This window comes from Aethina tumida, chromosome 7 (genome assembly GCF_024364675.1).
Source record: "Aethina tumida isolate Nest 87 chromosome 7, icAetTumi1.1, whole genome shotgun sequence".
Taxonomy (NCBI): domain Eukaryota; kingdom Metazoa; phylum Arthropoda; class Insecta; order Coleoptera; family Nitidulidae; genus Aethina; species Aethina tumida.
The window spans coordinates 9,289,744-9,304,034 of NC_065441.1; the positions used below are offsets into that span (position 1 = coordinate 9,289,744).

General features: G+C 32.5%; 2 protein-coding genes across 6 annotated transcripts in view; both read left to right on the plus strand.

Moving 5' to 3' along the window:
- Positions 1–3,946, plus strand: part of LOC109601708 (uncharacterized) — a 115,475-nt gene extending 111,529 nt beyond the window's left edge. For all 5 annotated transcript variants that reach the window (XM_049969755.1, XM_049969756.1, XM_049969754.1 and 2 more), the window contains one exon: positions 2,309–3,946. In XM_049969755.1, coding sequence (XP_049825712.1) covers positions 2,309–3,541 — 1,233 coding nt within the window. In that variant the 3' untranslated portion in view covers positions 3,542–3,946. The remainder of the gene's footprint in view (positions 1–2,308) is intronic.
- A 9,182-nt stretch (positions 3,947–13,128) lies between these two features.
- The window catches only part of LOC109596467 (tetraspanin-2A), a 76,273-nt gene continuing 75,110 nt past the window's right edge, over positions 13,129–14,291 (plus strand). The window contains exon 1 of the mRNA XM_020012017.2: positions 13,129–13,294. Within this exon, the coding sequence (XP_019867576.1) occupies positions 13,193–13,294 (102 nt within the window). The 5' untranslated portion in view covers positions 13,129–13,192. The remainder of the gene's footprint in view (positions 13,295–14,291) is intronic.

Sequence of the window (14,291 nt, forward strand, 5' to 3'; positions counted from 1 at the left end):
GTACTACTTGATTTAAATCCAGTATCTATAATGTTTATTTCCTTTTCTTTTATTGTTGTATGTACTATACAATTGGTGTATATCATTTTATTCTTTAAAAAATTACATACTTTTCATTGGACAACATTACAGCAACTTTTTTCTTTATTTACTAGTCTTTCTTGGTTTTCTGCTTATTGTGTTGTAATTATTTAATCATTGGCCGAAGGAAATTGTAATGAATGTCACACAGATGGGCCAAATTATAAAATAAAAATGATATTATACAAAGTGTTAATGTTAAATGTTATTTATATATGTGTTATTAATAAAGAGATACATATATCTGAAACGTTCACCTTTATTTTCTTTTTTTGAAGGTTATTTTGAAAAGTTACAGCTTTTTCATTATAAATAGAGTATCGAAGCTATTGAACATCACTTGGAATACTATATTGAGCTAAAATGAAGAGAAATATTTCAGATTTTTTGTGTTGGTATACATGGTACTGCCTAATAAACTATTATTAGGTACAAATCTCAATCGAATTTTCCATTCTAAAACAACCGTTTTCGTTAGTTAATAAAATATTTTTTCCAATTTATAGAAAATGTTTCTGAACCAAACTAATTGCAGTTAATCAGCCATTAACTAACACAAATAAGATTCATTAATGAGCGTTCGCGAATAACGATAAAAACATATTTCCAAGACGGCGCGTCGAAGACGATGTTTTACAGCTTCCTGGCAACCGTCAGCTGCTTTGTGCAGCTTAGGGGTTTCGAGTTTACGCCGTATCCGTGTAACGAGTAATTTGGACTTTCAATTAGGTTTTCACTTTGTCAGAGGATCGTGCCTCAAAGGGAAAATAGAACTATCGAAATTGCAGAACTTTGTGCGAACCACAACATTAATTTCTAATAACGAGGCATTCATCTGTATATTTGGTTTTTTGAAGGTTGCAATTTTGAGTTGTAATTACTTTAAAACTTCCCTTCGCAGTCTGGGAGCTGCATCTTCATTTACAATGTGCAAACAAACGTCGATTCAATATGCACATGTAAAAAGTGTCACAAGTTTGAGCTTACGAATTCATTACGTCTTTCGTATCGTATGATTATTTGCATACAATGGTTTTGAGTCAGCAGACGTTGTACACCTATTTACAAGATTAAATCTTTGGAAAAAAGCAAAGCAAAACCATTATGTGAACTCATAAATAAGATGTTGGCTTCGAAAACAGAACGATGTTGTCAGTGATAAATAAGTCGGCAGTTTATTCGCTTTATGCAAATTAAAATACATAAATCAAAAAAAATGTATTAGAACCACAAATGCGATTCAGATATACTACATATTGTTACAAAATTTATGATGACTTTGATAAGAACCCATTAAATAAATATTTAAAATTGTGAGATAACAATTGAATAAATATTTCATAAAATGAATCAGGTCGGTGTTTTGTGATTGATAAATTTAATAAAATCATGCATAGTACAAAAAACCATCGCAAATTAAATTAAATATACCTATAGAAATTAATCATTTCTAAATAAAATTAATCAATATTGCATGCAGTTTACATAATTAATGAGTGAATTAATTTTGCATGTAAAATAAAACGTGTGTATTAGAAATGCGGTTGAAGCATTGCATATAAATACGTAAAAATCAATTTTAAAGCAGGAGCAATTTTAAAATGTTTTTATTATACATTGTCGAACGGAAATGAGTAAATCGCAAGGTAGTTTTTTAAATTTTCGCAGATGCAGCTATAACGAATAATATTTTTATGACTTTTACTTGAATTTAATGCTTTTACATTAGAATGCATTAAATGTTTCAATAGAATAATTTCAAAAACTTGTAAATAGAATTTATTTTTTTATAGTAGATATAAACGGAACAAAATGGTTTTGAATAAGGGGATTACTATGTTTCTACATAATTAAATCGTTTCATACTTCAGCATAGTAGAGAATATTTATAAATTTCCTATTTGACTTTTATTCTGTTAGTCTGATTAGATTAATTTCAATGCCTTGTTTCAAACTGAGTTATTCAGCCTAACCCATTTTAAGGTGTTTATTGAGTTATAAAAGTTTTACGTAAGATAGTTTTTAAGAAATTTGAGCTAGACAATTTTAAGTATAATGGATTTAAACTAATAAAATATTGATGATGCGATTTTGTATTCAGTACAGTAAGAAGTACTGAAATTTACAGGAATAAAAGCATAATCATGTCCTTTGTCGGTGCTTGATCATGGGTAGTGGAAAACAATTCTAGCATAAGCAACAATAATAATACATGTTTATTTTGCAGGCTGGAAGTGTTAAAAATACAAGATACATCACGGTGACATCTACATTTGAGAAGAGCTTGGTAAACACGCTAGAGGCAACAATTTCCGCGACGTCAACGGAACCTTTAACCGAGAACATTTTAGCGACATCAAGTAATTATGCAAAAGATAATAATTTCTTGGATTCGAGCATTGCCACGCTGCCGCCCCTTTATCTCGGATCAGACACGGAAACCCCGCCCCTGGAAACGCTCACCGAGACGTTCAGCACGACGCAAACAATGTTAAAGACACACATCCTTCCTGTCGTTCGCAACGGCAATGACACCATTAGTTCGACTTTAGTGCAGACCTATCTGGTAACTAGGTTAGTCACGGCCACTAAAACGCTGCCGCCCATGGAAGCGTATCATTTCATACCGAGCAAGACGCTCAACGAGTTTAACAGTCACTTAGACGAGGCGGGATCGGAACTACATCTCGAACTGGAGTTCGGCGACCAAAACGAACAGGACGAGGAGGGTCATCAAAGGCGAGCGTTCCCGCCAGACTTGGATCTGGCTAATATCGGTTCGGACTTTGATCTTTCCGACGTCGATAAATCAAAGATCCTCGAAGGACACTTGCGGCCGAAGAAAGCACACGCTCCCCCGGTACAGAAGCCCGCAATCGCCGAAGCCCTCGCTCCGCAGGGATTAAACCCGGATCAGTTACAGCAGCTCGCCCTGCTGCGTCTCCTGAATCCGGCCGCAGCTCAGGGACAGGTCATCACCACGTCCAAGCCGGTAATTAAAATTGAAACGCTCTACGAGTCGCACGTGATCCCGGTTACCCAAGGCCACAATACTATATTGAGTACGATATCCAAGATCAAAGGCACCATCACTAAAACGAATTATGAATTTGGAACGAGCACTCTTGCGCCAGCTTTACCTCAGATCCCGCAAGTTCCAATTAACCCGATCGGCCCAATACCACCAATCAATCCGATTAATCCGTTCGTTCCGCAGGCACAGCCCCAATTTGCAGTCACCACATCGCCAATCGTGCAAAGCACCATCGTCACACAAACACAGAGCAAAATATTAAAGCTCACGTTCGGCGCTAAAACTGCCTACACCACTGTTTATTCAACAACGGTGGTGCCCACCGTAGTTACCACTTACATGACAGCTTCGATTCCGGTACAGCCAACTGCAGCTTTCCCAGGATACTTTCCGGCACCGTATCCACAATTTCCTTTTGTCGGTTAAATGAAACCATTAAAGACTTTAAATTTGATTCTTATGATTGTGTTTCGTACTTTATTTTACACGCTGTACGTTACGATCATACAAATTGGTAGTTCAAGTTGAATTTTTACGTTCCCAGTTCGAGGCTTGCTGATACATTTTAAGCACGCGACATGAAATGTATATTTGGAGTAGTTGCAGTAATCTATTTATCATATTTTGTACATAAACATTGTATCATTATTATCTAAGCATCATTTAGAATTAATGTTAGGAATTGTAATATAGGATACAAACGTAATTGAACTGATTTCTTATTTTGTCTAAATAAGAAGTATTTGAGAAAGGTATTTTTGTATATAAATTTAACTTAATGTTGCCTTTAAATGTGTGCAATAAATAAGTAATAAATAAGTAAAATATTTATCTGTTGTTTTATTAAAAAATATTTATTTTATTTTATATGATTCAACAATTTATATGAATGGCAAATGATCCAAATGGCAAAAGCGTCTCAATATTTGAATGATGCAAGTCATTTAGTAGAGAAACTAATTATAGCAACTAGAAACATGTCGTCCATTGAATCGTTTCAACATTGCATAACCAAATACACATTTACGTAGTTTCTATTGATGAAACCGAAAAGGAATTACTTCTTGGTTGGACTTCAGTGGCCGAAATGAATAAAATGTGGAGGCTCAACTTAAGTTGGACCTAGCTAATTTCAAACAAGACTTTGATCTCTCTGACGCCGATAAATCACATATTTTTTGCGGTGCTCTTGCGTCTGGGAAAAGCATACGGTTCGCAGATTCGAAAGCTTGCAATCACTCAAGATTTTCCTCCGCATGAATCAATTAAACTGTGATCAGTCGATTCTTTGCTTTTGATATTTCCCTCTACAAACCGTTAAAGTTCTTTCATTAACTACAAATTCTGGTAACTAGAATACTAAAGGTCAAACGTAATGCGCATTAAATTATTAATTCGAAACACATAGTTTCCATAGACATTTAACAGTGGTCCATCTCTTCCAATTAATACGATAGCTTCGATAAACCGATTAGTCTTTAGTTTCCACTATTCCAACTACTATTCATGATTACCAAATTGTTCAGCTGGATCAACAATATCATAAATGGAAATTCTTAAATTAAAATTTTACGGTTAAAATACAGCAATACGGACCAGTAAACCAGAAATAAATAACTAGGGATAAATATTATTTTCAATTTATTGATACGGAAAAAAGTTAATCATGCAAACATGTAAACTTGAAAACTTTATGTACTTTGTACATGAACTTTTAATTAAAACACGGTACTCTTATAAAATAAATCGTTATCTTATAATTCCTATATTTATTTTCCGCCAATAATAGCACAGTTCGTTCGGTGCGGCACATCTAAAAGGAAAAAGCTGACGTTGCAACTCGTTTATTTGTTAAAATTGCGAAGTCTTAATTTAAAATATTGACTGAACAAGTCTGATTAATCGGAAATGGAAAGTTTACCTTTGCCGAAGAGGTACATAATTTCGAAAATTAATTAAACTCATCTAATTGATAAACATTTTTGAAGGGCTTGAGTTGTTAAAAGTTGTACAATTGCAAATTGGAAAAATATTGACACTGATTTGATCAAAGAAATGAAATAATGGTGTATTTGAGGAAACCCTGATTACATGAAATTTGCTCCGGTAAATTCATCTTAATATTTGAATTCTTGATTTGTTTGAGTCTCTTCATTAAGAAATATGGAAAAATTAAATTGAAGCCGTGCAATTAAATAAATACGACGAAATGGAACGAAACAAATTGTACGGATCAAAAATAAATCTAGTCATGCATTTTGATGATAGAACGTCTAAAATGGTTTCCATTAGGTGAAATTGTCGCGTCTCTTGATTCCTGTCGTTCCTTTCCTCTTTTTATCTGTCCATGATAAACATTAAGATTAACTTATCGATATGACCCGAACCCAAACCATATACGATAAGTAAGACATATTGCAAACATTTCGTTTCATTTTATGTGCAGATGCAGATAAGGAAAAGCTCATTAAGGAATTAGTTTTGTTTGAGAGTTTGTTCTAGCGTGAACCGAACGGTTTATCTACTTTGCGAGTAAATTGTGTCATGTACAAATATTGGATGATTCCGTAAAAGTAACATTTTAATGTAAATTAAAATTCTTATCTGTTCATGTAAATACGACTGGGAGACTACTTTATATTACACCGAGCCAACGCCTCATTTAAAAGTTTAAGACGGTCTTGATTAAACTACTTCGGACTGAATTCATTTCAAAAGCTGCATTTCGAGTTTCTTGCATCGGAAGGCATATTTGGTTAGTTAATACAGAATTTTATATTTTGTCCGTCAATAATGCTAAACAATGCTTTAGTGTCTATTTATGAAGTAATATACTTTTATAGAGGTCATTTCATTTTATAGAACCCTTACGTGAAAAAGTCCACTAAAATTGGTTTCGAACTCCGCAATAAACTGAAACGGAAATGGACCTTTTGTTCTATTTGGTTGGGTTTAATGATCCGAGTGTCACTGTTTAATTTAATTAAATTGATAAAATATTAAAATAGCTGAAATATTTCTAAAAATAAGTAAATATTACCCAACTTCGGTTATAAACACTGCTTAAACATGAACTTGGTAGCGAAGGTTTTAATGGGAAAATTACGTAGTGAAAATAAAAGAACTAATAACAGAGTACGTTTAATGGCGGAGCTTAAAGCGTGTATATAATTAAAAAAGGATTCGAATAATAAGTTACATTTAGTCTATAAAAGCGTTGCTACATGCAAATTCGAGATTACACGAATCCTCAACGGGCCTTAGTAAATCGTTATTAATAACTGAGGGGAATTATATAATTGTACTAAACTCTAATTCATTTATTGCTTCTGTAATTGCTTCTATGCTATTTATCTCTCCGTAAAGTTGTTAGTTTAAACGAATGGATAATTACCCCAGTGTGTTTTTGGTTTCTTTTATGCAGCGAATTTAATGAATGTTTAGTTGTATAAATTTACATTTTAAAGTGCATTTCGTTCGTCGATCTTCCGCATCTATTATATCCGAGACTCCAATCTTAAGTGAAGTACAAGTCCGAAAACTATCCGCATTTTATAAATGTTAAAAACACTATTTTTGCCCACAATACTTTAGAAATTTGTAGAGGTGAACATATTTTTAAAGTTGAAAGGGTTGAAAGTATCTTTGCTGAAAGTTTAAAAAACTTTAAATTGAAGTGCAATTAAATTTAGATAACATCGGTTGATACCTTTTGAAAAATAATTAACGATGTGCCGCCTTTATTCGATGGATTTACGAGATTTCAGTTTCCGGTTGCGGTGACGGGGAAATTTGTCAGCTTCTTGTTACAAGACTGTGGTAAGTTCATTGAGATTAGATACAGGTTTAAAACTGTATCTGAAAACCGAAGAACCTTTTATCTAACAAAATTTAATCAATAAACGAAGGACTAAGGGACAAGGTGTGGGTTTAGGTGTGGGCGTCTAAAACATTATTCTTGGCTTTGTTAGAAAGAAATACTTGGTGAGGTGACTTTGTATATATTTTTTTAACATAAATAAAATTAAATTATTGTAATAATCGTAGTATATCAGTTTATAAAAATTTGTTAGATGAGCAAATAATGAAGGCCAATTAGACATCGCATTCTGGTCATGAACTTCAGTCTTAAGTGAGACAGAAATCTGAAAACTATCCGCATATTGTAAATAATATTTTTTTTAATTATTTTTACAAAGAATAACTTAAACTTTTATCTGATATAATTTTGAAATTTGTAGAAGTAAACACATTTGTAAATTTGAATATGTCTATGACGAAAGTTTTAAAGAGTTTAAACAGCCCCAAATGTCTAAACACAAGACTCTTAGTGCAACTAAATTTAGATAATGTCAGTAGAAACCTTTCGAAAAATAATTAACGATATGCCGCCTTTATTCGATGGATTTTCAGAATTTAGAAAGGACCATCTCCAAAATATAATGGATGTTTCCGGTGTCGGGAAAAATTTGTCAGCTTTTCGCTACAAGACTTTGGCAAGTTCATCGAGATTAGATACAGCTTTAAAACTGTATCCGAAAACCGACCGACAAACCCTTTGTTGGACAAAATTTAATCAATAATCGAAGGACTAGAGAAAAAGGTGTGAGTTTACGGGCTCCTAAATAATAATCTAGGATTCATTCGGGACAAAATATTCGTTACAAGTGGCTACTTGGAGATTTTGTAGCTTTTTTATTTTATTTTAAAATTAGTATATTATAGTATTGGTAGTATATTAATTAAATATAAAATTGAGCTGGTTGAGCGAATAAAAAGGCCAAATCCATAACATCCATTCTGGTCATGAAAAAAAAAAATCATTTTGAAATATGTTATCCAATTTATACTCAATTTAATTAAATATATATTTTTTTCATAAAAACGTTCCAGGCATTTGTGAATACAATTTGGTTTTTTGATGGTTTTTTAACATTCATAAATACTAATAAAACTTGAACTCGTATTTTTTTAAATGAATTAAGTTAAATTAAATATTTTTTTAAAAGATTCCATGCCAGTCTCAACAAATTGCTAGAAAAAAAAACAGAATATTATTATTTTACTTTTAAGATTATGTTATTTATTTATTTATTCTCTAAAAACAAAATTATTTACAATTCGTCAGGTTTCCCTTTAACTGATTAAATTTTATTTTTGTAAATTTTATGAATGATTCATTCATTTAATAAAATGTAATTTGAAACATTTATAAAGAAACGCGAAACTCTAGGAGGGGTGCTTAAATAGGGCCTTATCAATTTAATGCAACTGCAGAAGCAAAAAGAATCCGTAAGCGGCCCGGATCGATGTGAATAATTCATTAATCGGAAATTGAATTCGACAACAATCATGATCGTGTTATCCGTCGATAAAGGCGTAAGTATAAAGAGGCTTATGAGTTAATTGGACCGCGTTATCTCGGATGGCTTATTAAAAATAAACGAGTTAAAACTCCGGCTTTGTATTTGTTAAGGCAAACAAGGACTAGACCGCGAGTTTCCAAGTTTATGGCTTTTTAAATATTCCAGTCACACTCCGTTAGCAGGACCTTTCTTTGTATTGGTGCAAGTTTTTCTCGTTAAGCCGTAATTAAAATAAATCTACCAAGCCGAGCCCCGCCAAGAAACTACCGAACACTCCTCGTTTTACTAATACGTAAACTCAACTTTTTAAATGGTTTTTCGTGAATAACGATGATACTGAATAATGGACTCTCAAAATTAAGTAATTTGCGGGGTTCTCCGGGCGTTTCTCGCGATTCGTCCAGTTTTGTTTTCAATCTTTTGTCTAACTGACAATGAAATTAAAGCTATTGATTGAAAAAGTTTGCGCCCAGCCGACCAGACGTTTTAATGGAGAATTTCCAATTTGAGGAAGTGCTTAATTCTGTTTGACAAAAAATTGACGCCCTGTTTCATAATTTTCTTTACCTCTGCTTTCCATTCAGGCAGTGTTTTAATATTTTACGTTGGATTTGAGTCATAAAAATAAAGAAAAACAGAGCAGAAACAAAGAAAAAAGTTATACATTGTACTGTATTAAAATTTGTATTAAATTTACTAATTAAAAATTTATTCTTCTTAAATGTTTGAGAATGTTTTGTGATAGTTAAGCGACGAATATTATTATTTATATATTATTTAGTTATACATTTTGATTTGATTGTGCTCAAAGGTAATCATAATTCTAGGGATAAAATAAAACTTAATAACAATATTACTTTAGTACAAAATTATTCACGAAAAATAATGTAAATTAAAACATTACATACATACAATATATTTATTAACAAACCAAGACTTAGTCCTACTTTTGGAAATAGAATAAATCAATAGAAAGAAAAGAATTTCCACCTAGGATAATTTGATTCTCCATAATGCCTTACAAAATGCGGGAAACCAGAAATAAATTAAAAACAAATTCAACAATTTAAAAAAAAGATTCAAGTAAAAATTCAAACATTTTCAAACACACATATAATATCTCTAGTTGATCTGTATGCCATTCTAAGGGCAACATACCAATAACCATGACTCCCACCCCTAAACTCCATTATGGAGATATAACAACTATATAATAAAGGTCAGCTCTTACAAACAATTTGATTGAATGTGAACATTTCCGAGAAGAAAGTATTGCCAAGACATACCCAACACCATTCAAGAGACTCTAGAAGACAAATTGTCAGGACATAACTTGAAGGCTCTTAACGTGTATAATTAATTATAATGCACTATAATCGCTAATGACCCTTGGAGGTTGATGAGACTCAATAAAAAAAAAAAATAAAAACATCCTTTATTATAAAAATGACTTTTGGTTTAGACTAAGTAGAATTGATTCAATGCATTTACAGTATCAGCTTGTTCCGTCTATAATTACTAGATTTGTTTAGCATATAACACGTCGTTCAATAAGTCCCGAGACTAATCCAGAAATGGTCCTAGTAGTACCAAACTGGCCACGTTTCCCTGGAGTACGAACCTTTACATGAAACGTGTAAAAATTTCACGTCGATCGGACCACTAACAGCAGAGTTATCGAGGTTAGAGTAAAGTCACTTTGTAATTTATTTGAAAAATGGAGAAAAGTGAGTTTCGCGTGTTGAAAAAACATTCTTTTTTAATGGGTAAAAACACCGTAGAAGCCCAGCAATGGCTTGAAAAACATTATCCGAACTCTTCTCCATCCAAACCAACGATTTGTCGGTGGTCTGTTGTGTTTAAACGTGGTCGTACGGACACAAACAATGCGGAACGTTCGGGTAGGCCATTGGGAGCCGTTACACCGGAAAATGTGAGTGAAATGTTAAAAATAATAATGAAAAATCGCAAAGTGAAGGTCCGTGAGATTGCAGAAATGACATAGATATCATCTGGAAGCGTATTTACAATCCTTCATGAAAAATTGAGCATGAAAAAGGTTTTTTCCAAGTGGGTACCGCGATTGCTTTCAGTGGAACAAAACAGCAAGCTACAAGTCCATGAAAACAAAGGCAAAATTGAACGAGTTGAGCTTTGATTTGCTTCCCCACCCCCCGTATTTGCCAGATTTAGCCCCCAACGACTACTGGCTCTTTGCTGATCTCAAAAAAATGCTCCAGGGAAAAAAATTTGGCTCGAATGAGGAGATCATTGCCGAAACTGAATCCTATTTTAAAGCAAAGGATAAATCCTTTTATAAACATGGTATAGAAACGTTGGAACGATTGTATCCCTCTAAAAGGAGATTACATTGATGAATAAAAATGATTTTTGAAAAAAAAAAATGTTGTTTTCGTTGTTAGTCTCGGGACTTATTGAACGATGTGTTATTAATGAAATTAGATTGGAACACAGAAAAAATGTAAAATTCTTATTGGGATTTTCGTATATATTTTGTAGTTTATTATGTTAAATTTAAATTTTAAGATATATCATACAATTCAACTATCTAGAAATAAGAAAATAATTCAAGTAAATTAGAAAATTTTTGATAAATTGCTTAGCTTGTAACATCCTCAAAAGTAGTTCCGTTATCAAGATCACAAAACCGAAGGGAAAACAACTCGCTTCCCAACAATCCAACTTTTAAACGCATTTGCGATAGTAATTTTAAAAGAAAACTAGCTCCATTTAGGAAATATCAGACATTTTGTTTGCCGTAAAAGGTAACCGTTTGTAGTTTACTTTACCTATTAACCGGTCTTATCGGATGGAAAGCCTCAGGCTACTAATCTACGTGGTCTTTGCAAAAAAATATTTTCGTAATCAGAAGTATTAGATAAAATGGAAGGGGCTGAACGTGGCCGTTGTGTTGCAGATAAAGTGAACCCCGATAAAACTTATATTAGTCAAGTATCCTGCGGCGGGTCGGATTAATCCCCCGCAATTCGACCGAAGGAACACATTAATACCGAAGCCCGGAGCGTGTTCCGGTAATTGAAAACTGTTAAAAAATCTTTCGCTAACGGCACGGTTTCCCACACATAATATAATATAATAAACACGTTCGCTCTTTTAAAATGATTGAGCCGCGGTGCGCCAGAAACGTAAATTTGATTGGTATTCAATGCCGCGAGTCACTCATGCAAACCGCCAGGAATTCTCTTCCACCATAATACCGGCACGAATTTCTCGAACCAATTTCCGTCCAACACCCGCGATGTGTAGTATTGCCGGCGATAATCAAATTCAAAGAAATCGTTTCTTAAAACAGACCGAATTCCGCTCAATCGTCCTGAATAATTCCGTCCTTATTCAATCCATAAACCGTTTACGGGGGTGGGGTGGGTTATGCGAACATTATTGTACGATCGTCGTTTCACCTTAATATATTCCTTTAATGCGTGGCAATTTAAGAAGCTTTTAGACGTCGAATGCGTCGTCATGAAAAATAGATTATGTATTTTTCGGGGCGTGGGGCGGAACAACTGCGCACTAGCTTTAATAAACCGAGATCAATCTTGTTCTTTGCCTTTCCCTCGGATTTTTATTAATGTACACTTTCATGCACCTGCACCAACGAAAAAGTAAGCGAGTAAGATGTGAAAATACTCTGTGTAAGATGGTAAATTTTACCGCTTTAAAAATAAAGTGTTTTATATGAATGTTTTATATAGGTATATAAGTGTTTTAGATAAATTTCAATTGAAACTTTTTTTATTTATTATACTATTTTGATGACTGTAGCTCAAAGGATAATAATAACCAATTCTATAATGTACTTTAGGGCACCGCAAGTTTTGTTTAATCAACAGTTTCTAGAATTCTATAGTCTATTCACATAAGGTACGGAATGAATGAATTTTAATTCTGCTACAGATTTATTAACATATTTGTTTAAATTTCGTAAAGTTTTGGGATTTAATCACATACTCATTTTTTACATTCCACTAACTATAAATTTAATTTAATTTAAATTGGAATAAGAAATAAAAAGGTTGCGGGGGTGTTTCAATCATAAATAAAAAACAATTGAAATAAAAGAACTTGAATTTAAAAATAAATAAATTATCTTTAGCTTATTTTGAAATAAACAAACAATTAAGAAAAAATAGTTACTAAAAGGGAAAGAGTTAATTAAATAGCTCCATCTCTTAATATGTAATTGAATGATACTTATCAATTTAAGATTTCTAGAAAATTGATTATAATCTGATTATTATAATATACAAATATAATCTAATAAATTAGATATTTTAATTCTCAATAACTATTCGAATGTTTTTACATTACAATAATGATAAAATAGATTGTTATCGAAAATAATTGAATAGAAATCAAACAAGCACCATTTATTTACAACTGTCAACTTCTTCATGTATCTATGTAAAAAAATGATTTGAATTAATTTATTTTTCTAAAAGCGTTGTTTTTCTAATCCCATGTTTGTATTTTCTCGGAAGTGTGTCAACTGTATTCACCTGTTTTCTAGCTAAACATCTATTGAGTCATATTTACTCAGTGATATCAAATTATCTTTGGCCAGATAAGGCTTATATTATCACTAGTATTGTACGAAACGCTTTGTGCAGGTAGAAAAAATACGTTTAAACATTTTGTGCGTGTTAAATTCGATAGAAAATTCGGAAAAATGGCCGGAAAAGGTGAAGGTGAAGGTGATGGACTGGGAAAACTGACCGCAAGGATTTCGGTGATCAAATATGTGTTGGTTGCCAGCAACTCTCTACTTTGGGTGAGTCACACCTAATTTTTAAACGCCATATTTGTTTTTAGATATGTTTTTCAATTTTTACTAGAACAAATCAAAAGTTTTACATCTGGGATTTTTGTAATTTGCTAGTAATTCACTTTAGTTACGGTGGAAAGTTGATTTGAAGTTTTTGAGTGAATCAATTTGTTATTAGCTCTTTCGAAACACCTATAACATGTTTATCAGATACGGGGGAGAATCAAAATTATATTCTGGCGTAGTTGCTGCAATTTCTCTATTGTATTAGAAAAAATAGATCACTAATTAATTTTAGAATTCGACTAAAAAGTATCTATATTATTTAATTTGATTAGTCAAATCTATACAAATCTCTATAAACAAATTATTTATAAAAATATCTGGTTTTAACCGAAAAAAATATATAGTAGATTTATTTAAGCAAACAACTATTTCAACCGCAAATGTTATGTTTTTTATTTTAAGAGTATCTAGAGTAATATAATTTTATAATGTTAAATAAAATAAGAAAATAGTAACAGCTGATATAAGTTTTAAAGTAGAAAAAAGGTGTAATTATAAAACCCTAGTTGTAGTTTTATTCAAATAGATATAAAACATAAATCCAGTGTTCATTAGTGTAATTAGTCAGGCGGATTTCCCGAGTTATCCGGTTATGCCCGTAATATATTTGAATGTATCTTTGCCGAATCTCGCAATATATCACAGCCATTGCGGAGTATAACCAGCGTAGCGTGTCTGGGCTTCTTTTTACACCCTCGACCCGCACAAAGGATAGATCAAAGGTTATGTCGCCATAAATGTCCTTTGACTAAGGCAATAGTGTCTATTTACTGCTGAAAAAAGGACGGCAGAGGTACATTCTTTGATAAATAAGAAAGCATCTACTGTAAACTCGCATTGTTGAATGTTCAACCCTAATTTAGATACCCACGTTTTTTGGTGTTGGAAACATTCTTATGAAGGTGTGAGATCACATTTAAAAGAAAAATATGACTCA